The following is a 26,542-nucleotide window of genomic DNA, read 5'->3' on the forward strand; positions in this document are numbered from 1 at the left end:
TATCTGCTCTAGACTCTTCGAGTGTCTGCCAACTTGTAGCTCAGGATAGCGAGTAGACCTTGAACCCAGTTCGGGCGGGAGCTACAACTCCAAATCTCTGTCTACATGCCGCACGCGGCTTTTATCGGCCCGTCGTCAATGAAAATAGGATAGCGCGCGCATCTTGGTGGTTTGGGCGAAAACACACACACACACACAAACGCGCAGTCTTCTTTCTTCCTTGCTGCCGAGAGCCTACGTGTATACATTGTAGCCAATGGAGAATAACAAATAAATGATACATATTTAAGCACATCAGATAGGAACCAAATGCAAATGATGATAGAGGTGGATTTATTGTGTCAAAGGTGGAATACCGTCGTATCAAAAGATTTCAGTGAACGTGTTGCATTGCATCAATGGTGGTCTTGGCTCAAGAAAGAAAAGGAACAACACAAAGTGTCATAGATGGAAAAGTGCATTTCCTACTTTTTTTCTTTTTTTAGGCTTGCTTTTGTTCACAGATGAAGGAGATGTGGATCCTAGTAGGGGACGTAGTAGTAGGAAATGGAAGTGTTGAGCAAAGGAGCTTCGGCGACGGCCACGCACAAACGCTTGCTCGTTCGGTCGTGTGCCACGGCGCCCCCTGCCGTCCGTGGCTGGACGGGACTGCCAAAGTGATGCTCCCAGTCCGGTGGTGGGGAACGATAGGCAAGATGCTGCCGCCGCTGATGATGATGATGATGATGATGATGTTGATGTTGTTGATGATCATGATGGCTAAGCCATTGGGGGACGAGCGCACCCCCTGGCGGTTGTGGTGGCGAATCCCAGGCGGGGCTATCCCGCCGGAGCAGGGCCTCGATGGAGAAGGGCCCGGAGAACTTGAGCTGGCAGCGGATTTGGACGGAGGCCGCCGGCTCGTCGCGCCGGCCTCTCAACTCGGGGAAGAAGTCCAGGAGGCCCTTAAAGTGACGGCGCACCATTTTGGCCGTCACGCGACTCAGGTCCAGCTTCCAAAAGTTCCTCTTGCCCAGCGAGTCTGGAGCCAGCGGGATCTGCCGTGGGCCAGAATGAAAGAGTGTGAGTGTGAGACAAAGTGTCTGTCTGAGCAATTTCTTCTTCTTCTTCTTCTTTTTCACTTTGCCGTGACTGACTGCATTGACATAAGAATGTCTGACTAAATGCTATTCCATTCTGGCTTTGCAGCATCTGTAGCTAGCCCCGACTCTCTTACCTTGACGAAGCAGCTGTGGGTGGACAGACAAACTCGGATGTTGTTCTCGATGGATTTCCTGTCTTCCGGGACCAGTTGCCCCAGCCTCTCCATCAACTGGGAGCAAAGCGCGTCAGTTAGTGCGCTGCCCGAGCCCGTCCGCCGCTGGAGCCTCCCCCCTCCCCGGCTTACCTGCACAAAGGTCAGCATTCTGTCCGGGGCGTCCCGAAGGACCACGGCGATGCGCGACAAGTAGGTGCCGCTCTTCCGGAAGGCGTCTCGCCGCACGCCCGCCGCGAGCTGAGATGGGAAGTCCTGGCCGCGGGTGGGCATGATCTCCACGCTCTCCTCGATCGGTGGGACGGTCGGACGGAATGAGACGCCGGGGGCCCGGCCGGGCCTTTTTTTAGACCCGCCGGGACGATGGAGGGGGGCTCGCCGGGAGGGATTCGTCGGTGGGCCTTTGATGTCGGGATGGGTCGTTAGCGGAGATGGGCGTGTCTGGGCAGCCGCCCGGACCGCTTCCAAAAACTTCAAGTGGATAGAGAGACTGTATATCAATCATTGAAGAGGAAGCCATTGTCATACACAATGTCTATTTTGATACCTCCAGACTTTGGGATAAGCTCCATTTTGAGGGGGGGAGCGCGTTTCCGTTTCCATTGGAACCCGCAACTTTTCCATCCTGGGGGGGGGGTTGCACGTCAGCCATTTGATCCTTTTGTATCTTTGATGGGCTCGTCCCATCGGCGATAACAACCTTGAGAGGCTCCTTAACAGCTTTTATTTGCATATCAGGTTTGGGGAGGGGAGGGGGAGGGGGGGCGGGGACCGTTGTGTTTTTTTTCAAATGCAAGGAACACCTCTGAAGTGATGTGATTGACCCTTCTTTCAAATGAATAACATAGTTAAAGCCCCCCCACCCCGCCCCATCATTTCAATGCATCAGTATTACTCATTGTAGAAACTTTTCTTAATATAACAAAACACTTTAATACGCCATTATTTTTCAGTTGATCTATTTGCATTATTCTTGGTTTGACCGCAGGTTGTAGCTTGATAAAATGCAATTTGGAATTAAAACAAAGTTTGCAGCTAGGAAAAAAGTAACATTCTTTTGGTCCTTTGGTTCTTTTTTTTTTTTTAAATCTCACAATTAGTTTTCTTTAAAATGCAACACATGCATGCATGCGCAATCACTTTGGAAAAGCTTTTGGCAGTTTTCATTTCTTTTTTTTTCCCTCTTTGAATGTAGGATGGGGTCATTCTAATAGCAACACATTTAGCATTGGCAAATAACAGACAAGTACAAAGGCCCAATCACTAGGTCTAATATTAATGAATGAAAGGTTGATTGATTGAGGTGTGTAGATGAGGTAGGTCCACGTGTTAAGAGGCCCCCGCTACGTCAATAAGCTCCCTTTGTTTTCCGTCCGACGACATGGAAATGAGGCCAAAGGGACTTTCTTAAGATGTGGCCCGGGAGCGACATTCCGCCAATTGTCGCCTCGTTCTTCCTTCCAAGGTGGGCGGGCGGGCGGGCGGGCGGACGGGCCGCTCTCATCTCATACTTGACATACTTGAAGACCGCCCTCCATTCTCATGAAGTTGATTTTAATACCTGGATAAAGAAGGCCTTACATTCTATAGCCCAGCTTGATTTTTTTTTTTGCCTTGACAAAAGAATGGCTCAGCAGCTGTCACTAATGTGGGCTGATTTCATCCATCGCTCACAGGTTGATTTCATCAAATATATTGACTATTTCCTTTTCAGTTACAGGTCAAATCAAACCTGGAATGGGCGGGCTTGCTTATCCAGGAGCCGGAAAAGCAAAGACTTGGCGAGGAGACTGGGCTAATCCTTTTTCAACCCGATAGCAGTATTAGACGCTTCATTTTTCCAGCCAGGTCGATTACTTACTATATGTCCTAATTGTCTGATCTTTACACTCTGGTGTTTATAAGGGTGAGCTTCCAATCCAATGGGGGAAACGACGTGGCACTTTCACTGTCCTTTCTTAATGAAACGAGAAAACGTCGACACGGCCGACAATTCCCTCATTTACCCACGCTGTGATGACATCGCTTGGCCGCTAGAGAGCAGACTTGCACGGTCATCCGTCAGAGATAGTTGAGTGACGGGGAGAGGCCCTTGCGAAGGCTAACCATTAGCGATTTAGGATGGCGCGAGCGCAAAGGTCCATTAGCTCGTCTGATCTATGGGCCGGCGTGGCCTAAAAGCTGCGTTAGGAAGTGGAGGTGCTCTTAAATGGGGTGGCTGGCTTTAACGGGGAAACTTGGGCCGCCTTGCATTTCAGGCATGTTTTCTCAGCGTTTGTGACGCGTGTCTTCCTGTCCTTTGCCTAAATCAGGAGCTGCGCGTACGGGAAGCGCGCTGCATATCAAAGAGGGCCAAACTCCATTGACCCGCCCGCGTGCGTGCGTGCGTCCGTATTGGTGGTCGATGTAAATGAGGCCGCCCGGCGCGTGAAAGGAAGGCCACGAGCGGGCCACGTCCATGAAAGCCGCTTGAAAGCGCACGTATGACGCCGTCATCCTCGCTTTCACCTTGCATTGTTTTGCCCGAAATGGTCCAGATGAAGGGCGGCGGCGTTTGATACGCCGGCCATGACCGACGCTAACCGCTAGTGACAACGTCCTGCCAGACTTGTGGTGAGAATAAGAAATGACGGAAATCAATCAATCAGTCTAGACTGTAGAGCCTAGATATGGACAACAGAACATTGGTGTATTCCACGTCTTGTGGGTTACAGATGTGTGTGTGTGTGTGTGTGTGTGTGTGTGGCAAGAAGTTAAAGGGGCTCTTCACGACTGTCATGTGACACAAATCTCTCCTTCAATGTTACTCTTTATTTGGCACCCCCCCGGTCTATCCCAAACTGCCATTTCTAAACACAAGGCACACAATGGGCGCCTTGTTTGCTAAAGGGGATAGCCTTAATGGAGACTTATATTTCCAGGATTATATCTGCATTCACTTGCAAATCATTGATGGTAGTGCTGAGAGTTTGTTTTTGTTTTTTTTTGCTCCTTCAATGCTCTTCCTCTGTCTATGAATAATAGTATCATTTGAATAAAGTGGACACCTGGCACAGCGGGCGCTTGCCAACTTTGCGCTTTCCCGGCCAGCCCGTGGTTGGCTTCCTGCCCGTTAGCTTCCCACTTGTCTGGCCCCGAGCCTTCCAGCCACTTGTAACTTAAGTCTGGGACTAAAAAGCCCCCTTTTTCCTTCTCCGAGAAAAAGGAGCCGGAAGGAAGCCGCGGTAATTCTTATCCAGCTCCTTCTCGAGCAAGAGAGCCGCCGTGCCCGCCCTTACTTACTCCGGGAGGAAGGAGGAGGAGGAGGAGGAGGAGGAGGAGGAGGAGGAGGCTTAGCTAGCGGGGGCTTTTGGTCCGGGGGCCGGGAGCATCCCATCCAAAAGCGGTCCTTCCCGCTTCTCTTGTCAAAGGCTCCCGCTTAGGTTGATCCACTTCAAGTTTGCCCGTACGTGGCCGATTGTCATTGCGGGCGCCCATTGTCCGCCGCTCTCTGAGAGGATGTGCCACGTCCAAACATTTTTGGGCTCTCTCTAGCGGAGAAGCCAAATCCCCCCAGAGCCCCCCCCCCCCCCCCTGTCTCCAAGCAGGGGTCCTCCAAGCGTGGAAGCCCCACCCACCCCTGCGTCCTCCCCGTCAGCCGGACGTGCGCAATGGACGGCGGACGGAGGGGGCGTCCCGCCGACCCGGCGGCCCCAACGTGCCTGCGCCGCACCAGCTCTTATTCGCCAGCGGCCGGCAGCCGCGCGCAGGACGGCGGTGGCGGCGGCGCTCAGTCGGACGGACGGACGGACGGTCGGACGCTGGTTCGGCGACTGGGTCCATCGGACGGGGTGGACATGTCCCGGCGCAAGCAAGCCAAGCCTCGGCGGCACCTCCGCCACTACGGTACGTTGAAATAGGCGCACGTTTAGTAGGCTCTTCTCAGTATTATGGAAGATTTATGCTTATAGTGTGTCTTATAAAAAAAAAAAGTCATGCATCAGATGAGCAGATTTTGCCTGGGGGACAAACAAAAAGACAGCAAGTCCAACTTTTTGTTTTTTTGTTGTTGATTTTTTTAGTAAAGTAAGCCTTTGAGGGACAGTTCCATAGTCTTTAGTATCTGGCAATTTTTGCTCACCTGCAAAACTGAAATATGAGCCATTCTTATCATATTTCCAATATTTGATCCCGATTGCATTTTCCAATGAATTGTGAAGTGCAAGGGTTAGAAAAAAAGCCATCGGCAATGGATTTGCCTACACGTAACAAGTTTTCCCCAACGTTCTGGACCACATAAAGGACGACTTATTGATTGATTGATTTTCTTCTTCCTCCCCTTGTCTCTTTCTGTCCGTCTCCCACGCGCCAGAGCACCCACTTGGTGAGTTGCCGCCGCCCCTGCCGCCGCCGCCGCCGCCGCCGCTTTACCTCTGACAGGGCCCTACTTTGGCAGAGATTCCCTAATTGCAGCCCGCTATTGTCAGGCCTAGAAAGGCGCCGCTCGATGCCAGCGAATGGCGTCTGCCGGAGGATTTATCGACTCGATATCATTTGCCGGCCACGCCGGGGCTTTAGCCGTCCCGTCCGGGTGTCAAAGTGCCGAGCGCTCGACACGCCGACGCCACGCCACGCCACGCCACGCGCGTCGGCCGCATTCTCTGCTTTTGAGCCTTTCTCCCAAAATGGAATCTCCGTCTTGCGTCCGACGCCAGACAATTGTTTGCTGGGAAGAAAAAAAAAACTCCTTGGCCTGACGGCACCAAAGCAAACCAGCTGAAATAGGACAAAGCGTTGAATGTCGTCCAGGTCAGAGTTAATTGTTCTCCGGTCGAAAGGTGCCCCCCCCCCCCGACCCGACCGAATCAAATGTAAAAAAAAAAAAAAAATGGCAGTGAAATCAATGCTCATCATCTGTCCCCATTTACAACGGCAATGTCAAATAACTCATTGAGTCTGATTGCCTTTTCCCGCCAGATCAATAACGCGGCCAAACTAGTGTGGGGGGCCAATGTGGGAGGGTGCTATCGGTCAGTGTGCAGCGCGGGCGGCCCTCCAAATGGGTGCCCTGTTTTAGTCCCGGGGAGATCGCCGAGGGCTTTATATATAACGTGTCTTATAACCCCGACGTCTATCTGTCCGGCAGAATCCTCGGGAGGCGCGGATGGAGAGAACCACGGCCGGGAGCGGGCCACGGAGGTAGAAGAAGCGCGGGAAGGCCGCTCCCCGGGCCCTCCGGATTCCCCCGAGACTGTGCCCGGCACCAACGTGACCTTGGGGGTCCTGGGCGGGACCCGGGTGGCCGTGGCCCAGTTGGCTCAAGGCCACCCGGGCAACCCGGGCAACCCGGGCAGCCGGAACGCCCGCTCGGCCGTCCCCGCCATCCTGGAGCGTCTGCTGGCTCTGCGACGGCAGCAGGTCCGCCAGCTGCACCTCATCGAGCAGATCCGCAGCCAGGTGGCCACCATGAGCCGGGAGACCACCTCGGCGGGCCAGGCGCGCCCCCCTCCCCCGGCCGGAAAGGCGCCCTGCCACGCCAGCCGGCCACATCTCCCCCGGTTGGCTTCGGGCTCTTCCCCCGATGACTGGGATGGATCCCTCCTCTCCTCCGGTGGGCGCGTCTCTGCATTAATGCTTTGCGGCTGGCGGGCCCACCTCCCCCGCATGCCTCCGAGCCCCCCCGGTGGCGCCGTCTCCCCTCGCCCCGGCGCGGCGGGGTGCGAGGTCGAGGAGGCGGCGACGACCACCACCACCACCACCACCACCACGGCCAAGCGACGGAAAGGGCCGGAAAGCGACGAGCCCTTCTTCAAGCACAAATGCGGCTTCTGCGCCAAAGTGTTTGGCAGCGACAGCGCGCTGCAGATCCACCTGCGCTCGCACACTGGAGAGCGGCCCTTCAAGTGCAACATCTGCGGCAACCGCTTCTCCACCAAGGGCAACTTGAAGGTGCACTTCCAGAGGCACAGAGACAAGTATCCCGGAGTCCAGATGAACCCTCACCCCGTGCCAGAGTACCTGGACCGGGTCCCCACCGCTTCGGGGATCCCCCACGGGATGAGCGTGCCGTCGGAAAGGGCCGCCCCTCCCGGGCCGGAGAGCCGGCCCCCTCCGGACTCGCGGAGAGAAGGAGCGCCGCGCCCGCCGAGCCGCCGCCCCGTCACGCCCGCGGGCGGCGAAGCGACCGTGACGTCGGCGTCGGGAGATATTTCCCCGGGGGGCCCCCTGGACTCTGCGCCCAGCTCGGAAACCTCCAAGCTGCGGCGGCTGGCGGAGGACGTGGACAAACAGACGAGCCACGCCGCCGCGTGCCGGAGCACCCTCCTCGGCGGCCACGGGCGCCAGGCGTGTGAGACCCACGCGGGCGCCCGCCGGGGGAAGCCGCCGGTACGGCTCCAACGCCGGTGTCCCGTCTACCAGAAGGGTTTGGCCAAGGCGCCGCTCCTCCGGTGGCACGCGCTCGGGGAGACGGAGGCCCGGGGCCGGAAGACCTCGGACGGGCCGGCCAGTGGCCATCTGGCCCGTGATTTGGAGGAGGAGGATGAGGAGGAAGAAGAAGGAGGACGGACGCTTGTGGAAAGTCCTCCTCCATGTTTGCCGGAGAACTGGGCCAGCAAACTCTGCTCTTACAAGGATAGCTTTCTGCTGGATGTTGACCAGATTCAAATTGAGTGCTCTTTAACTGAGAAAGAGATGGAAATTGTGCGAACATCCAGCCCCCCCGCCACGCCGCCTCCGTCGCCCGTCAAAAGCGCCCCGGCGTCCTCGGCGTGGCCAAAGAAAGAAGGGGCCCGACCTCCCGCCTCCGCCACCCCGGGACCAGAGGGAACCGCCGACGGCTCAAGAAAAGCCATCAAGACGGAGGCCGACCAAGCGCGCGGCGGGGTGTCATCGGCCCACTACCCGTCGGTGGGCGGCGCCCCGCCGGGACAGCCGGCGCCTCCTCCTCGCCGGGCGGCCAAGCAGCACGAGTGCGGCGCCTGCAGGAAGAATTTCTCTTCGGCCAGCGCCCTCCAGATCCACGAGCGCACGCACACCGGCGAGAAACCCTTTGTGTGCTCCGTCTGCGGCCGGGCCTTCACCACCAAGGGCAACCTGAAGGTAGGCTTAACTCCGACTCCTTTTCACAGATTGTTCACTTGGATTTTGCCCGGGCGGGCGGGCGGGACTTCACTTGGAGTTTGCACATTTTCCCGGGCGGCCTCCCGGTGGTGTCCAGCTGACTTGGTTTGACGCAAACGTGAGCAGATTGACCCATGGCGGTACTGCCGTGGCCAGCCCCGTTTTAGGCACGTGGACTAGCTAGAGCTAGCCCGTTTCCCACACGTTGTCACAATGTTTAAAGGCCAAGTGGGAGAATGCTAATCAAAGCCGGCCCAGAGCAATTGACACGGCTAGCTTTTGAGCTTTGGCCTAACTGACGCTAACTTTCTAATGCTGAGCATCATTTTTGTTGGCAGGTTCACATGGGCACGCACGTGTGGAGCAACGCGCCGGCCCGGAGGGGCCGACGTCTCTCGGTGGACCACCCCGTGACTCTGCTGGGCTCCGAGGAGGCCGGGTTCGACCCGGCCGCCCGGGCCGTGCGCGTGGACGGCGCATTTTGGAGCCGCTACGCCAGCGCCGTGGCCGGCGGCCTGGCCGCGAAGAACAACGAGATATCGGTGATTCAGAGTGGAGGCGCGACGCCACTGCGCTCCACGGACTTTGCCAACGGTGTGGCGACGGCCATCAGCAGTTTGTCCGAGAACTCTGTTCAACTGGGAAACAAGGGACATTTTTCGATGCTGATTGATGATAGTAAATGAATTGGAATCAACTGATGCAATTAAAGTATTAGTAAAACAGCTGTTTTCTTTTGATGTGCAGTGGATCGCAGTCAACTGTCAAATAGGGGGGGTGGGGGTGGGGGGACATGACACATTTTGCGGCAAAAGGAGGTATTGGCCACAAATGTTTATGCGCACAGTATACACGTATGGTGACTGACAGTTGCAGACGTGTCGCCTTTCTGGACCTCGGAATTATCGCCACTGTTTGTTTTCTCAAACGGCCATTCAAAAAAGGGGACCATTTGGAATCGGAATATATGATTTACAAACATAACATGGAACACGTATTTTCTTACTGTAGATAATTAAAAAACATGTATTCACAAAGAAAACAAAAAGGATGAGCTACACGATTTAGTGAACGCGTCGTAAATCCCGCCAAACGGACCTAGTGACGTCACCGGATGGACTTCGTTTCCAAAATGGCAGACGGCATCCCCTTAGATCCGATACGGAAGAGCTTGAGAAGGAGCCACTATTTCTACCAATCTGTCAGACAATCGAGGTATTTCTGCCCTTTTTTTTTACACCAATTTACAAGGTCGAGCGATAAGTGAAAGTGTTCAAATGCCGAGCTTGTCTTTTCGGCTGACAAATGGAGTGGCTTGATGCGCGTGTTTACAATGGCGAAATGTTAGCTGGGGCGGCTAGTAGCTTTGTTGACTTCCGTCTAATTTAGTTTCGCTTTCTTATTGGCACTTGACGGTCAGTTAACGGCTGTCAACGGGCGCCCTTTATTCGGTCGAACGTTACTAATATTGGCTTATGTGTCGTGATAAAAAGGAGTAAGCGCCCCTCCCGTGCTTCCCGCAGCAGTCATCTTGCGGGAGTGTCAGCGGTGTTGCGCCCGTCAAGTAAAGACACATGACAGGGAATCAATGGGTACCATTGGCCACTCGTTTACGGAAGCGTATTCCGGACCTGAATTGTCACGTCATACCATACTCCTTTCCACTTTTAACATGAAGTGAGGTGTCTTTTGCACCTTTGTCAAAACAAGCCCCTCGCTTTGCTTATTTGATTTTTGTGTGTGTTAAATAAATGGGACCTCGGTTTTAACTCCTTGGCGGCCATCGATAGCGTACGACCTAGAAAGCTGGCTATTGGACTTCTACTAGAGATCATCTCTCATTTAAATGAGGAGGCGCACGATTGGGCGTCCATCATCAGTACGCGCACCGAACGAGGTTAATTTCCGTGACATGGCGTTCTCCTACCATGTCAAATCTTTGGACGGGGACATTTTCTAATGTGACCAGGGTTTATACTACCATTTGATTGTGCCGAGCACAGCCAAATACAAGTCACTGGCACACCGAATGTAAAAAGTCCACCCATCTTTGGCTTCAGAATCCACTGATGAATGGCGCTCGGTACCAGTGGAGCGATTCCAAGAGACTAGTCGCCGTTCCATCCTTAGCATAACAGGTTTTCAAAGTACACTCCAAGTGTGTTTACCCAAAGCTGCAAAGCAAACGATGGCGCCGACGACCGGCGGCGGTGGCGGAATGACGCGTCCCTTAAGCACGGCTCGGATCCCGGCAGGTTCTCGGTCGACGATGAGCCGTCGAGCCTGGACGAGATGCCGCTGATGATGTCCGAGGAGGCCTTGGAGAACGACGAGAGCGACTACCAGACGTTACCCCGGGCCAGAGCCCAGCGCCGACGGCGGGACGTGGGCTGGTTCATCCTGGGCGGCTGGCGAGTCCTCTGTGGAAGGTACCGTGCTCTTTCTACAGAAACACCAGAAATCTACTCGGATAAAGAAGCCTGCGGAACAGAGATGCGCTAGGATATAGATCCTAGCCCATTTCTGTTGACATTCAAATGGCCACCGCGCGCCGGCCGTTAGCTTCTCCCCGGCCGGCCGGCCGGCCGGCTAACGGCGGTGGGTGCGTCTCCGGCCCCAATCGCCGGCGCCCTTGGCGCCCCCTGGCTAATGAACAAATGGGATTTTTCACGGCTGAGCAGTCTGATGCTTTCCAGTCATTTTGTGTGTGCACTGCCGTGGCACCGGGATTATAAAAGGCAAATAATTCAGCGGGCAAATAATTCAGCGGGCAAATAATTCAGCGGGCGACTAAGCCGCCGCTGTTCAAACGGAGGCCTTGTTTAAATAGCATTCATTTGCCCAAATAATCTGCCGTAGCGATCTGGAGCCCGAGCGTAGCGAGCCGGAGCACCGCCGCCCAAACACAAACACGGTCAAAAGCCGTCGCCGCCAAAGTCGGCGTAATGTCAATTTTCTGGCTCCAGAGGTGGAAGAGCCCAGTCCATGGCCGTGACCCTTGACGCCCAGCAAAATTACAAAAGCACAGCTCGTGTGGAACAAATCGACAAGTTCTCTAGAGAAAGGATTGGCTTTCTGCAAATTATAATGCCTTGACAGACGGGCGGGCGGGCGTGCGCCAATTGAGTTAGGCTGGATCCAAAGTCCAGCCCGGCTCTTTGCGGACGAATCCATCCGCGTTCACTTTGTTGTTATCCAGTGGTTGATGACGCATTTGTGGTCCCGCAGGTGCTGCCACGGCCTGCTCCGAATGTGCGGGCGCAAGAAGGAAGCCAAGGCCCGCACGGTGTGGCTGGGCCACCCGGAGAAGTGCCAGGAGAAGTTTCCCAAAAACTCCATCCGCAACCAGAAGTACAACATCTTCACCTTTGTGCCGGGGGTAACGGCTCGACTAACTTATTAACGACAGGGTTGTTTTTTTTTTTTAAATTGATTTTGCCGGCTTTTTGCTCAGGTGCTTTACCAGCAGTTCAAGTTCTTCCTCAACCTCTACTTCCTGGTGGTGGCCTGCTCCCAGTTTGTGCCTTCTCTGAAGATCGGATACCTGTACACGTACTGGGCGCCCCTGGTAGGTCAAGCCTTCTGGCGCCGACCTTTAGGATACCATTCCGCAGCAGGTCCACTCACTCCAAAGGCCTCCCATCGGGCCCTCTGCCCTCCCGGCAGGGCTTCGTGGTGGCCGTCACCATGGCGCGGGAGGCCGCCGACGAGGTACGGCGCCACCGGCGGGACAGGGAGATGAACTCGCAGTTGTACGGCAAGCTGACGCCGTGCGGTGAGTGGACGGGCCACGGGTTGCTGGGTCCTGGCTTTGGCCTTGACTTGTTGCTTTGATTTGTATTTCATTTCATTTGGATTGACTTTTTTTTGTTTTTTCCTTCCCGCAGGTAAAGTGCAGGTGAAAAGCTCTCAAATCCAAGTGGGGGATCTGATTATCGTTGACAAGGTGAGCGTGCGCAAACACAAAGAAAAAGTGTCCGGCATCGACTCCCCGGCGCTTCCTCTTTGCGCCAGAGGCATTGGCGCCCTCACTGGTCGTGTGGGGGAATGACAAAAATGGCAGAATTGCGCCCGCTAACTCCACCTTTTGTGTTCATGGTAGAACCAGAGGATTCCGGCAGACATGATATTCCTGAGGACTTCGGAGAAGAACGGTGAATGAGCGCGCCAACATGGCAGAACAACCCTAGCTAATGGGAATGTTTCAGCGGTGATTTAAAGAGCCGCAGTCGGAGCAGAAGGACAACTCTCACCGCGCCATCTCGTGTGATCCAGGCGCGTGCTTCATCCGAACCGACCAACTGGACGGCGAGACGGACTGGAAGCTGAAAGTGGCCGTGGGCTGCACGCAGCGCCTCCCAGCGGTCGGGGTGAATATGAGAGAAAGACTTTTTTTTTTTTTCCCCCTTCTTTCCACGCGGCTTCATTCTGGGGCTGCTACAGTCGAATGGCCTTGACATTGTTTGCAATGCGCAAAGCGTATCGTCGTTTGTGCTGCCAGAATTGAGATGTATATAAAAAAAAAAAAAGTTTGGTAAGGTCAAGAAAGGCCCTTCCCGATGATGATGATGATGATTTGTGTCTCTCCGGTGCAGGATCTCCTCTCCATCAACGCCTTTGTCTCGGCTCCCAAGCCTCAGCTGGACATCCACACTTTTGAGGGCAACTTCACACGGGTACACTCGTTTTATTGATTTCCCGTGGAAGTAAATGTTGCCCGGCGACAATCTTAACGTCCCTCCCCGTGCATCACAGGCGGCCCGGCGGGCCAGCGCACTCCCATCGATCCCGTCTTTTTTTTTCCTTCTCCATTTATTTTGTATTAATAGCAGATTTCTCTGTGTTTCCCCGTAGGAAGACAGTGACCCTCAAGACCGCGAGAGCCTGAGCATCCAAAACACGCTGTGGGCCAGCACGGTGGTGGCCTCTGGTGAGCACCAAATTCAGCCTGTGTGTGTGTGTTTAGGGGCCCTAACGGACGGCCTTGCTCCCTAAGCTCGCTTTTTGTGGTCTGCCAGGCACGGTGATCGGCGTGGTGATCTACAGCGGCAAGGAGACTCGCAGTGTGCTCAACACGTCAGACGCCAAAAATAAGGTCAGTGTTTCTTTGGCCATGCACTTTAGCATCTGCATTTTTTTTTTCTCCTGTGGTATTTACCTGGCTCATTTTATATATCTATATTTTCTGCCACTTGGAAAGAAACCATTTTGGACGTATTGAATAGGCATTTGACAAGCGTTGGCAGCCACCATTTCAATCCAGCCAAACGTTTAGCGTTTAGCGCCTCCGCTCTGAGAGGAAGTCAATATTTCAAGGAGCCCGTGTCACAAGTGCCGATAGGCCGGGTGGAGATGGCCGGCCGTGTACGTATTCCGCTCCATAATGGCGCGGCGCCATCTTTTTGGCCCGCTGGCATCGGCCATTGTCTTTTTGCGCCAGGGTTTCTTTCAAGTATTTAGAAAGGCTACATACAACTAAGCCATCCTTCCTTCCTTGGTTTCACCCCGGTAGCAGCAAAAAAAAAGAAAAACAAATGTTGTACGCCAGATTTCCACGGCCAAAGCGTTTTCTTCCATTCACATTGGTGTTATTTGTCTTGTTGTATTCGCCACATGGGGTTGTTTTCCACAGGTGGGACTACTTGATTTGGAGCTGAACCGGCTGACCAAGGCTCTCTTTGTGGCCCTGTTGCTTCTGGCCGTGGTCATGGAAGCGCTGCACGGCTTGGCGGGCCCGTGGTTCCGCAACCTCTTTCGCTTTGTCGTCCTATTCTCCTACATCATCCCCATAAGGTACTTGGCCAAAGTGTCTAATCCGTGACCAGCTCTTCTTGTCATTCTTCAAATGGCCGTAGAGGAGGGTGGAGGTGACTTTGATTGTATTTTTTGTTGTCGTCCCCCGCGCCCTTTTACAGCCTGCGGGTCAACCTGGACATGGGTAAAGCGGCCTACGGCTGGATGATCACCAAGGATGACAACATTCCCGGCACGGTGGTGAGGACCAGCACCATCCCCGAAGAACTGGGCCGACTGGTCTACCTGTTGACCGACAAAACGGGCAAGCGCGCGCGCGCGCTGGTTCATGCCATTTCTTTTCTTCTGTTCGGCGTACGCTGTGAAATGATTGAGATTTGTGCCGACCCACCCGCAGGCACTCTGACTCAAAACGAGATGGTGTTCAAGCGGCTGCACCTGGGAACGGTATCCTACGCTAGCGACACCATGGACGAGATCCAGAGTCATATCCGAAGGTCCTACGCTCAGGTCAGCGCCAACAGGCCCTTTGAAGTGTGCAAAGTCCGTGAGTGCCACTCGTCATTCCCGCTCAGAATTCGGCCATGGCGACGTCGTCCCGGACGTCCCAGACGTCCCAGGCGGCGGGCCCCAAAGTCCGCAAGAGCGTCGGCAGCCGCATTCACGAGGCCACGAAAGCCATCGCGCTGTGCCACAACGTCACGCCCGTCTACGAGCCGTGCGGCCAGACGGATCCGCCGGATGGCCAGCCGGATGGCCGGCCGGATGGCCGGCCGGATGGCCGGCCGGATGGCCAGCCGGACCACTTTGCCGACCACAACCGCGCCTATCAGGCTTCCAGTCCCGACGAGGTGATTTCAAGATCGGGGGCGGGGTGGTTGGATGAAAAGAGTAGACCGTGAGGCGTGATGACGGTCGGCAGGTGGCGCTGGTAAAGTGGACGGAGAGCGTGGGCCTGACCCTGGTGAAGAGAGACCTGGCCTCCCTTCAGTTGAAGACGCCCGGCGGGCACATCCTGTCCTACGCCATCCTGGAGATCTTCCCCTTCACGTCGGAGAGCAAACGCATGGGCATCATTGTCAGGGTCGGTTCAACGCCGCCTCCTTCAAGTTGCCCTTTGACGGATTTCATGTCTTTTTCCCCCCTCAACCCCATCAGGAGGAGTCGACGGGAGACATCACGTTCTACATGAAGGGCGCCGACGTGGCCATGTCCAGCATTGTCCAGTACAACGACTGGCTGGAGGAGGAGGTACTGCCCCAGACAATGGATTTAAACCATTCTTCTTCTTATTATTATTCTTATTATTATTATTATTGCCGTCCCGCCACGGCAATGTCCGTGTCCTCTGCGGGACGTTGATCCGGGGATCAAGGCAGGGTCGTGGTCCGTCGTAATCACATTGGCGTTATTGAGTCGTAGAGTGCCGGGGGACACTTTAGATTTAATGAGTGACCCAGATAGTGGCTGGCTAATTACACCCTGTCATATTCTCAAACAATGGAACGCTAACGCCGTGCCGCTCGATATCCAACGAGGCCTCGTATCCGCCAAAATACAACACTTGATGTTTGTCAACGGCGGACAGTCGTCTTCCGGGAATGGACCTTAATCGACCCCCCCCCCCCCCGTCTTGTCAGTGTGGCAACATGGCCAGAGAAGGTCTGCGAACATTGGTGGTGGCAAAGAAGTGGCTTTCCGAGGAGCAGTACCGGGACTTTGAGGTACCGCCGTTGGCCTTTTCCCGGGGCCTTTTCCCCATACGTGAGTGACGGCGCCGACGGATCTCACCCGCAGGCTCGCTACAACCAAGCCAAGCTGAGCGTCCACGACCGCGCCCTTAAAGTGGCGGCGGTGGTGGAGAGTCTGGAGCGAGAGATGGAGCTTCTCTGCCTGACCGGGGTGGAGGACCGCCTGCAGACGGACGTCAGGCCCACCTTGGAACTGCTCCGGAACGCCGGCATCAAGGTGGGCCTCCCGAACGACTGTGACCATCCGGATGATTTTAACAACCTGTTTTTCCTTCTTTTTAAAAAATTTTTTAGATCTGGATGTTGACAGGCGACAAGCTGGAAACGGCCACGTGCATCGCCAAAAGCTCTCATTTGGTCTCCAGGAGCCAGGACGTGCACCTTTTCCGCCCGGTCGGTACCGAGGAGGCGCGCGCGTGTGGGGGGGCGGACCGTTTGGGAACGGCCATTTGCTTTGCGCTCAGGTGAGCAACCGGGGCGAAGCCCACCTGGAGCTCAACGCCTTCCGCAGGAAGCACGACTGCGCCCTGGTCATCTCGGGCGACTCCCTGGAGGTGTGCCTGCGCTACTACGAGCACGAGTTTGTGGAGCTGGCGTGCCAGTGTCCCGCCGTGGTGTGCTGCCGCTGCTCTCCCACGCAAAAGGCCCAGATTGTCACGCTGCTCCAGCGTCACACCGCCAACAGGACCTGCGCCGTGGGTGAGTTGGGCTCCACCCGTGGATGACCTCATCTCTGGGGGGGGGGGGTTTAAATAAAACACTGGATTCTAGGAGACGGCGGAAACGACGTCAGCATGATCCAGGCGGCCGACTGCGGCATTGGCATCGAGGGAAAGGTGAGGCTGGCTCCCCGGGGAGTAGAGTTTAGCAAGAGGTCTGACCCCCCCCCTGCACCCGACCTCCACCAGGAGGGCAGACAGGCTTCTCTGGCGGCCGACTTCTCCATCACGCAGTTCAAGCACATCGGGCCGCTCCTCATGGTGCACGGCAGGAACAGCTACAAGCGCTCGGCGGCCCTGGGACAGTTTGTCATGCACCGCGGCATGATCATCTCTGCCATGCAGGTGAGAAACAAACAACACTGACCAATGGCTCTTTTTACTCTTTTTACTCTTTTTAAATTGGGGTAGTGATGACAATGACTTACTTACCCTTTCCTTTCATCAGGCCGTCTTCTCGTCCATCTTCTACTTTGCTTCCGTGCCCTTGTACCAGGGCTTCCTCATGGTGGGGTAGGTGGGCTCATTTGAGCCAAAGGCGTGGTCCTTTTTATTAAAAAATAAAAAAAACCAAGCTCCTAAAAGGCCCTCTTTGGATGCAGTTACGCCACGGTGTACACCATGTTCCCGGTGTTCTCGCTGGTGTTGGATCAGGACGTGAAGCCCGAGATGGCGTTGCTCTACCCGGAGCTCTACAAGGACCTGACCAAGGGACGTTCTCTTTCCTTCAAGACCTTTCTGGTTTGGGTTTTGATCAGCGTGTATCAAGGTAAAAAAAAAAAAAAAAAAAAAGTTTTAATTTTAATAGATGGTGACGGTTTGGCCCACTGGTCGTCTCACTGGTCTTCTCACTGGTCGTCTCACTGGCCGCCCCACTGGCCGTCCCACCGGGCCATGCTGACGACTTTTCCTTTGAACCACCAGGGGGCATCCTGATGTACGGGGCGCTGGTTCTGTTTGAGTCGGAGCTGGTGCACGTGGTGGCCATCTCCTTCACGGCTCTCATCCTGACCGAGCTCCTGATGGTGGCGCTGACGGTGCGCACGTGGCACTGGCTGATGGTGCTGGCCCAGTTCCTCAGCCTGGCCTGCTACTTGGCTTCGCTGGCCTTCCTCAACGAGTACTTTGGTGAGAGAGAGACACACACACACACACACACACACACAGGGACATGTGGACACGCGGCGAGACAAAGGCAGACAGACAAATGGATCTTTGTGAAAATGCTCCTAACTCTTCTTTCCTTTCAATGATTACACTTGTCGCTCTTGTCAGGCCTGGGCAGGGTGTCCCTGGGAGCTTTTCTCGGTAGGTCCGTCCCTCCGTCCGTCCCTCCCTCCGTCCGGTGACGTGGTGGGCACGCAATATTTCATTAGCATGGGTCCATTCCGCAGCGCGTGTTCTCACCCGACCCCCTGGCATGGTTCCCCGCAACTTGTCCGCTCTCGGCTCGTATCGCGTCACTGTTCTTTTAGTTTGAAAGCCAGCGTATTTTGATTTATTCAAACTAAATGTCTATTTTTTTTTTTTTGGGGGGGGTGGAGAAAATGTCACTTGACCATTATTTTGATCCAAATCATGACGAGTGCCCTGAAAGGCTTTAAAAAAAACATCCATTCCTTTCCTAAAGTAAAATGTAGTCGGGCCTTCTGATGCCTCCGCCACCTTGTTACATGCAGTAATTGTTCTATCCTCTAGGTTGCAGTCAAAGCATGCTAGAAGGCATGATTTGCATGGATTTTTCTTGACATTTGTAGTTGGCCTATTATTTGAATTTAGCGGCAGCCAGCCAGCCAGCCTCATCCTCGTACTTGTACTTGTATGCGTGTTTGTAAGCTTTTGAACCTTTTTTTTTTTGTCTTTGTGGCCTCAGACTTGGGTTTCATCACCACGTGGCCTTTCCTGTGGAAGGTGTCCGCCATCACGCTGGTCAGCTGCTTGCCGCTCTACGTCCTCAAGTACCTGAAGCGAAAGTTTTCCCCCTCCAGCTACTCCAAACTGGCCTCCTGAGACTGTCTTTTGACATCTTTCTTTGAGAGCAAACACACGTACACACACTGGATATTGAGGTCAGTGAAAACCACTGGAGCAATCAGACATTTTTGTTTTTGGGATGGCCTTTTTGGAAATACTTGAAGAGAACGAGCACAAAACAGGATCTCCCTTCACAAATCCAAAAGAGGGAGTTATGGCTTCAATCCCAGTGTGGTTTTGATACTTTTTTGATGTTTTGTTTTCTTTTTTCTTCTTCTTTTTTTTACACACAACGTGCAATGACAACGGTCATCCGCAATGAGTTTTATCATTGGCGGACGAAAGCTGCGTGTGCGTCTGTGCCGGCACGTACGCTCTCTGTCTATGTCTCTGTTGTCCCGTCCCCCTTTTTGGCTATTAGACGGCACTGCATGTGGAAAATGTGTCTCTGGCCACCCATTGACCGTTGGAGAGTGAATAAAAATGGATACGTTGACACGAGTCTTTCATGGGCACCTTTTGAAATACGTCGAAAGGTGTTTCTTTCCTTCTAATGAGTACTTCTTGAAGGCTTGCTTGTCCTTGTTTTGAATGTGGGGAATCCAAAGCAAATGCCTTTTCTTGACTTGAACTGTCATTTCTTTTGCCTTGTTGCAAAACCTGGAGATTTTGCCCTGTTGGCTTTTTTTGCAGCGTTAACTGGCCTTGACTTGCGCACCTTTAGCTTTGCCCTTAGCCGGCCTCAATTGGGATGTCAAATGGACTGACACAGCACAAACTGCAGATGCATGGAACATCTGTTCAGGCCACTCCCTTTTTTCCCCCCTCTTTTAAGCCCATTCTTTTTTTGTTTGTTTGTTTGTTTTCTCCCCCTTCCTAATGAGTCTAGAAAGGAGAGCTGCCATTGTACGCTATTCTCCTATCTGGTTGTCAAGTGGCCGCAGCCGGCGAAAAAAGGGCAAGAGCACGCCAACCGTCCCAACTGCCGGACACGGCCTTTGGAAAGTTTCAAAGAAAGATTCCCATTCCACTAACTTGGCTAAAAATGCCTCCCCCAACCAGCTATCCTTTGTAGGGATGAGTCATCGACGCAAACATGTCTGCTAACCATTTTCTTGCGGCGGCCGACCGACCGACCGGGACACCGGCGCCTCGTCGGGTTCGGAGGAAGAAAATGCTTTAGAAAAGAGGAAGGAAGAAAAAAAAAGAGAAAAGACTTTTGTTGTTTTTTTTGGAAACAAATTGAAAAACAAGCCACGCTCCTCCTACCCGGGCCGCCGCGTTACCCGGGCAGCGGCCTTCACAACAGGAAACGCGGGATTCCGTCATAGCGCTGGGAGAAAAAAGGAGAACATTGATGAGAGACAGGAAGTCTGAGCGGCCAGAATAAAGCCAGGGAGGGAAGGAGAGAGGGAGGGGAGTCTGAAGCCGGCAGGCTAAATAAATAAGTTCAACGTAAATGGCCCTTGTGGTCCAGCAGTTCCCGTGGCTCCTCCCGTGGTTCCTCCCGTGGCTCCTCCCGTGGCTCCTCCCGTGGCTCCTCCCGTGGCTCCTCCCGTGGCTCCTCCCGTGGCTCCTCCCGTGGCTCCTCCCGTGGCTCCCCCCGTGGCTCCTCCCGTGGCTCCTCCCGGGACTCCTCCGGGACTCCCCGCCAGCTTGGCACTCGCCGGCGTCAGAGCGGGAGGGAGGCGGATCCGGCTGGTCGGGGGCTCTCCCTGCCCTCCTCCTCTGAGGTGATCCCCCGGTTTAAAAGGAGGCCGGAGCGCGGCGCGTCAGTCAGTCGTCAGAGCGTGCGTCCAGTGGGCCGTCGGAGCGCCGCGTCACCATCCATCCATCCATCCATCCAGCTAGCTATAGGGAGCCATCGGCGGAAGCCCCCCAGCCCCTTTTTGGATTGTAGCCTCCTTTTCCCCAGCCAGGAAATAAGGAAGGGACTTTATGGATGGCCCCACGTCGCCGTCTGCGTCCGGAGCCAGCCTTTGACGTCACCTTGTGCTTTTGGCGGAGCTAAAAGAAGAAAAAAAGGGAGATGATGAAATCGACCGAGGAGGGTGAGTGTTGACCTTTTTTTTTTTTCTTTTTTTTTTCTTCTTCTTCATGACTGACTACTTTTTTGTTCCCCCCTCCTTTCTCTCCTTTCTATCTTTGTCCGATGTGGCACTGGGTAGCATTCCCCCTATATATCTAACCCTTTCCTTTTAGCTGACGTTGTTGCCAAAAGTCACGTCCCTTCGTAGAGGCGCCGTAAACTTCCGATGGCTTAGCGAAAAAATCTCAGCCTTAGTTTGAAAAAAACAACAATCCAAAAGATCCCCAATAAGTTGGTGGCAGCGGTCAATTGATGGCTTGTGATCTTTTGTCTCTTTCCAGCTACTCCAGGAGCCTCTGAGAGTGGCCTGACACTTTTTTTTCAAGAGTCAGTACTTGAGTCAGCGTTGAAAATGTGTAACGTGATTCTCAAAGTGTGCTACGTTGAGCTTTTCCCCCAGTCTGGGGACCCCAGTCCAGGGACCCCAGTCCGGGGACCCCAGTCCGGGGACCCCGGTCCGGCACGGACACCAATAAAAAAAAAAGGGGCCTTTGTGTGTCTTTCCGCTTTGTTAGGGTGTGGGCAAACGGCGGCCACAGGCCATGTTTTCTCTGGCTTTGGCAGCGACGAGCTGGGCCGGCCGGATGTAGTACTTTATTTTGAGTTGACTTTAATTGGGCCCGCGTCCCACCCAAGCCAAGCACTCTCGTTGGCGTGCGTCATTCGGTGGCCCAAGCCCGGCCGGCGCCACGTGTGTACTCTATAAAAGAAGCAAAGCTTTCCCGCCTGACTGTTCCGTTCTCCCCGCAGACGCGTACGGCTTGGCCCCCAACGTGTGCCTGGCGCCGCAGTACCTGAGCCTCCAGTCCAGTTCCAGTCCAGTGGCGGCGGCGGCGGCAGCCTATTACCCGGCCCGTCTGGACGGGACACCCGCCCTGGAGAGCCCCCGCATCGAGATCACGGCCTACGGTCAGTTTCCCGACGACGACGAGGAGGCGGAGCGGGACGGTCTCCCCGCCGCGGTCAAGCGCCTCAACTCGGTGGTGACCTTGACGCTCCCCGGCGTCAGCGGGGGCGAGGCTTACCGGGAGCCCAGCTGCCTGAGCCCGGCCAGCAGCGTGTCGTCCCGCAGTTGCCAGTCGGAGGCCTCGTCCTACGAGTCGGGCTTCTCGTACAACTACGAGCCGTCGCCGCAGAATTCGCCGTGGCACTCGCCGTGGCACTCGCCGTGGCACTCGCCCTCTCCGTCCCCTAAGGGTTCGGCCCGGCCCGGGGCCTCTCCCACCGGCTCGCCCCGCCCCCGGGACGGCTCCAGGCCCGCGTCCCCTTGCGGCGCCAAGAGGAAGTACAGTTTCGGTGGCGGCGGAGCGGCGCGCTCGCCCTCCCCGGGCCCCTCGCCCAGAAGCTCGCCACGCCTGGGCTTGACGGAGGACTCCTGGCCGCCCAGCGCCAACTCGGCCATCTTGGCGGCCATCAACGCGCTGAGCACGGACGGAGCGGCCGACCCGGGAGAAGCCGTGCCCGTCGAGGCCCGTCGAAGCGGCCCGGAACGCGGCGGAGGCGGTCGGGAGGAGAGGGCGGCGCCGGAGCCGTGTGGCGAGGAGCGGCCCCCCGTGAAGAAGGAAACTTACTTTGGAGGTTTTCTGGACGTACCTCGGCAGCAGTACTCGTGGCCCAAGCCTTACGTCAGGTGACAAAAGCGCCTGAGAAGGAGGGAGGGAGGGCAGCCGATGACGCCCGCCCGGGATAACGTGTGGCGCCCGGCGCCGTCTTTTTCAGCCCGTCCCCGCTGTCGTCGCCGGCCACGCTGCCGGCCCTGGACTGGCAGCTGCCGTCGGCCTCGGGAGCCTACAGCCTGGAGATGGAGGTGCAGCCCAAATCCCACCACCGGGCCCACTACGAGACGGAAGGCAGCAGGGGGGCGGTCAAGGCCCCGGGCGGAGGACACCCCGTGGTTCAGGTTGGACCATGCTTTTACACTTTGGAACAGGGAGGGGACAGCCAAAGAGAGAGAAAGTCTGTGTGTTCTGCCTTGAATTTTTTCTAAAAGCAAGACGCCCACCGACAGGCCCCCACCCTTCCCCTCCTCCCCCCTCCTTCCCCCTCCTTCCCCCTCCTTCCCCCTCCTTTTCCGCCGTCGCACAGACGTGCCTTTGTTTAGGAAAGTTCCCGTGCGCGGCGGCTGACATCATCTCGGCCAAACCACACACGTTTGTGGCCGGCCGCGTCGGAGGGAGCCTCAAAGGAGGCGGGCCCGAGCGAGGCCGCCCCAAAAAAAAAGGGGGGGGGGGGGCCCAAAAAGCCACCACCCCCAACGGCCCCACCTTCCGTTTCTTCTGGAAGACGGTTGTTCCCTTTTCCAGAATCCCAGCGAGCCAGCGGCGGTGGCGGCGCGGACGTGAAATTCCGAGCACTTTTGCCTTCGCCGCCGCCGCCCTCTAATTAACGAAGGCCCGGTGGAGGGAAAGGCGCAGGAGAGCATCTGAAGGCCGGCTTTCCCGGCGGCGCTTAAATAAACAGCATTGCTAGGCAGCGGCGGGCCTGCCATTGGGCCCGAGCGCCACCCTCCTACTAATGGCACGTTGCTACGCCAATCGCGTCCGGCCTTTTTCCCCCCTTGGTGGCCCGGCCCGCCGGCTTGTAATTAGACGGGTGCTATTTCTTTCCATCTTTTTTTTTTTCTCTTTTCCTTTTCTAAACGGTCTCTGGGAGGCTTCTAAAAGAGCCGACTGATCCAGCTCTCCCTTTCCCCGGTGTAAATAAAAATACCACGGTGCCTTCCTCCTGGCACATGCAAATTTAGCGTGGCGTGATACAATTGCAAAGCCACACGTCGCCCCCACTGCCAGCACCCGGGAAGGCAAAGGTCGAGGCCTTCCACGGGATGGGATGTCGATTAAAGTATGCCAGCTTTCCCCCTGGCGGCGTGGCGACTACGCCCGTCCCGCTTTCCCCGCAGTCAACGTGCCCTTTTCCCCTTCTTCCAGCTGCGGGGCTACGCGTCGGGCGAGCCGCTGACGCTGCAGCTGTTCATCGGCACGGCGGACGAGCGTCTGCTGCGGCCGCACGCCTTCTACCAGGTGCACCGCATCACGGGCAAGACGGTGTCCACGCCCAGCCACGAGGCGCTGTGCCAGCCCAACACCAAAGTGCTGGAGATTCCGCTGCTGCCCGCCAACGGCATGAGAGCCACGTGAGTGGGGGAGGGGCGCTTTCCGCGGGGTCGCTGGCTCGGCCGTTCGTGGGCTCCTGCTCCTCCTGCTCCTCCTGCTCCTCCTGCTCCTCCTACTCCTCCTCCGACGCCCCGCCCCTTTGGATTTCAGGATCGACTGCGCCGGCATCCTCAAGCTGCGCAACTCGGACATCGAGTTGCGCAAAGGCGAGACGGACATTGGGCGCAAGAACACGCGGGTGCGCATGGTGTTCCGGGTTCACGTGGGCCAGCCGGGGGGCGGGACCGTCTCCCTGCAGACCGCCTCCAACCCCATCGAGTGCTGTGAGTGGCGGCGTCGCCGTCGTCGAGGACAATCCCGAGGAGCAGTCCGTCCGTCCGTCCGTCCGTCCGACCGACCGACCGACCGATCGATGTCCGTCGTGTCTCCCGTGTGTGCAGCCCAACGCTCGGCCCAGGAACTGCCCCTGGTGGACAAGCAGAGCTTGGAGAGCGCCGCCGCCGCCCCCGGAGGAGGACAAAGACTCAGGCTGGACGGACACAACTTTCAGGCCGACTCCAAGGTGGTGTTTGTGGAAAAGGCCCAAGGTGAGTGAGTCAGTGAGTGTGAGTGAGTGAGTGAGTGAGTGAGTTTGTCTCCCCCTGGAGAAAGCCTGGAACTGCCCCCCCCCCCCCCCCCCCTCCTTCAGAATGTCTTCCACCCTTGCCAGAGTGCCACATGTGGTGCACATTAATGCGCTGTATTTTTAACTGAGCGCTTTTACATTTGCACAACTTTCCATTGCAGGGTGTGTGTGTGTGTGTGTGTGCGTGCGCGTATTTTAGTGACACTGGGCTCTCTGCTTGGGTTTAGAGGAAAAAAAGAAGGGAGAAGGAGGTGGTGCTGACTTTGGTGGCTTGCTTTACAAACAGCAATTTTCTTGATTGGCTTTGACGGAGTGAAAAAAAAACAAGCCCAAAACAAGCCAAAAAACGTGACCTACTGGCCAAGGCGGGCTCTCGCGTGTCTAAACCAGGGAAGCTTTTTCAGGAAGGAAGCAAGGTGGCCTGTGCTTTCGCTAGCCACATTTGTGCAGTGATGTCATTGGGAACAATTGGAATCCCGCTTTAAGGCCTCCCAACGCCGGGTGGAGGCGTGGTTGTGGCACGGAAAGCCCAGCCTCCCCTCTCTTCCCCGCAGTACACTGGCCAGCCCTCCCCTCTCTCCCCCGCAGTACACTGGCCTTTGCTAAAAGCATTTTGTCTCTGGCGCAGATGGCCACCACCTTTGGGAGGCGGAGGCCCGAGTGGACCGCGACGCCTCCAAGCACGTAAGTGGAATGGTCACGGGCGCCACGGGCGCCACGGCCTCCACGGCCTGCCTCCACGGCCTGCCTCCACGGCCTCCACTTTCCTTTTCTGTTTTTGGGCCCTGGCCGTTTTGTTTTTTCAAGTGGTCCTCTTTTGGCATGCGCCTGAAATGCAATGGTCACACGGGCTCTTTCCTTTTCAGAACGTGCTCTGGGTGGAAATCCCGCCGTACGGCGAGCGGCGTCTCTCGGCGCCGGCGCCCGTCGACTTTTACGTCTGCAACGGCAAGAGGAAGCGCAGTCAGTACCGCCGCTTCACCTACCTGCCTTCCACGGGTAAGCCAGCTCCTTGTCCTCATTTTGTGCTTGCGGCCGACGTGTGTGTGCGTGTGCGGGCGTCCTAGCGTCCTCACGACCTTCCGTAACTTCCTTCTGCCCACCCGCCCTCTCCTGTTCAGCGGCCACCGTGAAAACGGAGCCGTGGGACGACTACGAGGCTCCCCCGGGGCGGGGCGTCCCCGAGCCTCACTTCCCGGCTGCCTCCCCGGACCCCCTGACGGCGGCCTTCCCCGCGCCGCACGTCTCCATCATCCGGGAGACCCCGGGCCGCTTCCGGCCCCCCGAGAGGCCCCCGGCCCCCGGCGAGGCGCGGCTTCGGCGGCACCGCGACGAGGACGACGAGGACGACGAGGCTTCCCCGGGCGTCAGCGTCAAGCGGGAACCGCAGGACCTGGACCAAATGTACCTGGATGACGGTAAGTGGCTCATGTAGAGAAAGCGGGCTCTTAAATGGAAGGAGGTCACCCGGCCGGGGGCGTGGCCTCCCGGAGACACCCTCACCGTTCTTCTTTTTGCCCCCGGCAGTCAACGAGATCATCCGGAACGATCTGTCCAGCATCTCGGGACACGCGTAGGATGGGACACGCTTGGCACGGGTCGTCGCCGAAAAGAAGGGAAGCCCGGCTGAAACATTTTGGAACACCCTGTGTATTTTGACTCTTTTCTGCACACCTACCAAAGACCAATTCATCTCAGACGGCAAGTGTTATGCGTCCGTCCCTCCGTCCGTCCGTCCAGCCGTCCGTCCAGCCGTCCGTCCAGCCGTCCTAATATTTGGAGCATTATTTTCTCTATTTATTCTGCTTGCATGTGCCGTGATCTGAGTAGCTATTGTTTATCATGCGGCCTTTTTGATGACAAACGGCACATGTATTTATGAGTTTGAATGCATCTCCAAGTTTATACCAAGGCATGGTTTTGAGGCCAGCCCATCATTATAATCTGCCTTTAATTTGTCTCTTTGTGTTTGCTCAGTCTATTTTCCACGGTGAAAACTATTGCTTGTAAGCAATAAAAGTACTTTTTGTAATCAATTCAAGTTTTTCTAAGACTGATGGCGTTCTCAAAGATAGATTAGTGTGCCACTCAGCAGAACCGCCACATGCTATTTAAGCCAAGTCACAAAGTGAGGTTTTTATCCAGGAATTTCCAATTGCTA

At 55.8% G+C, this 26,542-nt stretch overlaps 3 protein-coding genes across 4 annotated transcripts; all 3 read left to right on the forward strand.

Annotated features, from left to right (window-relative positions):
* The first annotated feature begins 4,600 nt into the window (after positions 1-4,600).
* LOC144215254 (sal-like protein 3) lies at positions 4,601-9,081 on the forward strand. Its single transcript, XM_077744097.1, has 4 exons — positions 4,601-5,140; positions 5,607-5,618; positions 6,381-8,335; positions 8,695-9,081. Exons 1-4 carry the CDS (start codon positions 4,906-4,908, stop codon positions 9,040-9,042), a joined length of 2,550 nt encoding a protein of 849 aa, XP_077600223.1. The 5' UTR covers positions 4,601-4,905; the 3' UTR covers positions 9,043-9,081.
* A 382-nt stretch (positions 9,082-9,463) lies between these two features.
* On the forward strand, positions 9,464-19,050 carry atp9b (ATPase phospholipid transporting 9B). Of its 2 annotated transcripts, XM_077743640.1 has the most exons (28): positions 9,464-9,571; positions 10,612-10,785; positions 11,585-11,735; positions 11,811-11,924; positions 12,023-12,131; positions 12,244-12,302; positions 12,459-12,510; positions 12,632-12,726; positions 12,952-13,032; positions 13,211-13,286; positions 13,375-13,451; positions 13,989-14,149; positions 14,272-14,414; positions 14,508-14,620; positions 14,686-14,961; positions 15,033-15,194; positions 15,269-15,361; positions 15,751-15,834; positions 15,908-16,078; positions 16,156-16,254; positions 16,326-16,560; positions 16,633-16,697; positions 16,770-16,925; positions 17,029-17,093; positions 17,183-17,349; positions 17,505-17,708; positions 17,856-17,888; positions 18,454-19,050. In XM_077743640.1, exons 1-28 carry the CDS (start codon positions 9,471-9,473, stop codon positions 18,588-18,590), a joined length of 3,453 nt encoding a protein of 1,150 aa, XP_077599766.1. In that variant the 5' UTR covers positions 9,464-9,470; the 3' UTR covers positions 18,591-19,050. The 2 variants fall into 2 exon arrangements, with proteins under 2 accessions (XP_077599766.1, XP_077599767.1); XM_077743641.1 differs by lacking the exon at positions 17,856-17,888.
* A 159-nt stretch (positions 19,051-19,209) lies between these two features.
* On the forward strand, positions 19,210-26,463 carry LOC144214909 (nuclear factor of activated T-cells, cytoplasmic 1-like). The gene is made up of 10 exons (XM_077743644.1): positions 19,210-20,605; positions 21,394-22,273; positions 22,363-22,543; positions 23,571-23,776; positions 23,907-24,079; positions 24,197-24,343; positions 25,010-25,065; positions 25,248-25,380; positions 25,503-25,799; positions 25,909-26,463. The coding sequence occupies exons 1-10, from the start codon at positions 20,584-20,586 to the stop codon at positions 25,956-25,958; spliced, it is 2,145 nt and encodes a 714-aa protein (XP_077599770.1). The 5' UTR covers positions 19,210-20,583; the 3' UTR covers positions 25,959-26,463.
* The last annotated feature ends 79 nt before the right edge of the window (positions 26,464-26,542 follow it).

Source organism: Stigmatopora nigra, chromosome 21, assembly GCF_051989575.1.
Source record: "Stigmatopora nigra isolate UIUO_SnigA chromosome 21, RoL_Snig_1.1, whole genome shotgun sequence".
Taxonomy (NCBI): Eukaryota; Metazoa; Chordata; class Actinopteri; order Syngnathiformes; family Syngnathidae; genus Stigmatopora; species Stigmatopora nigra.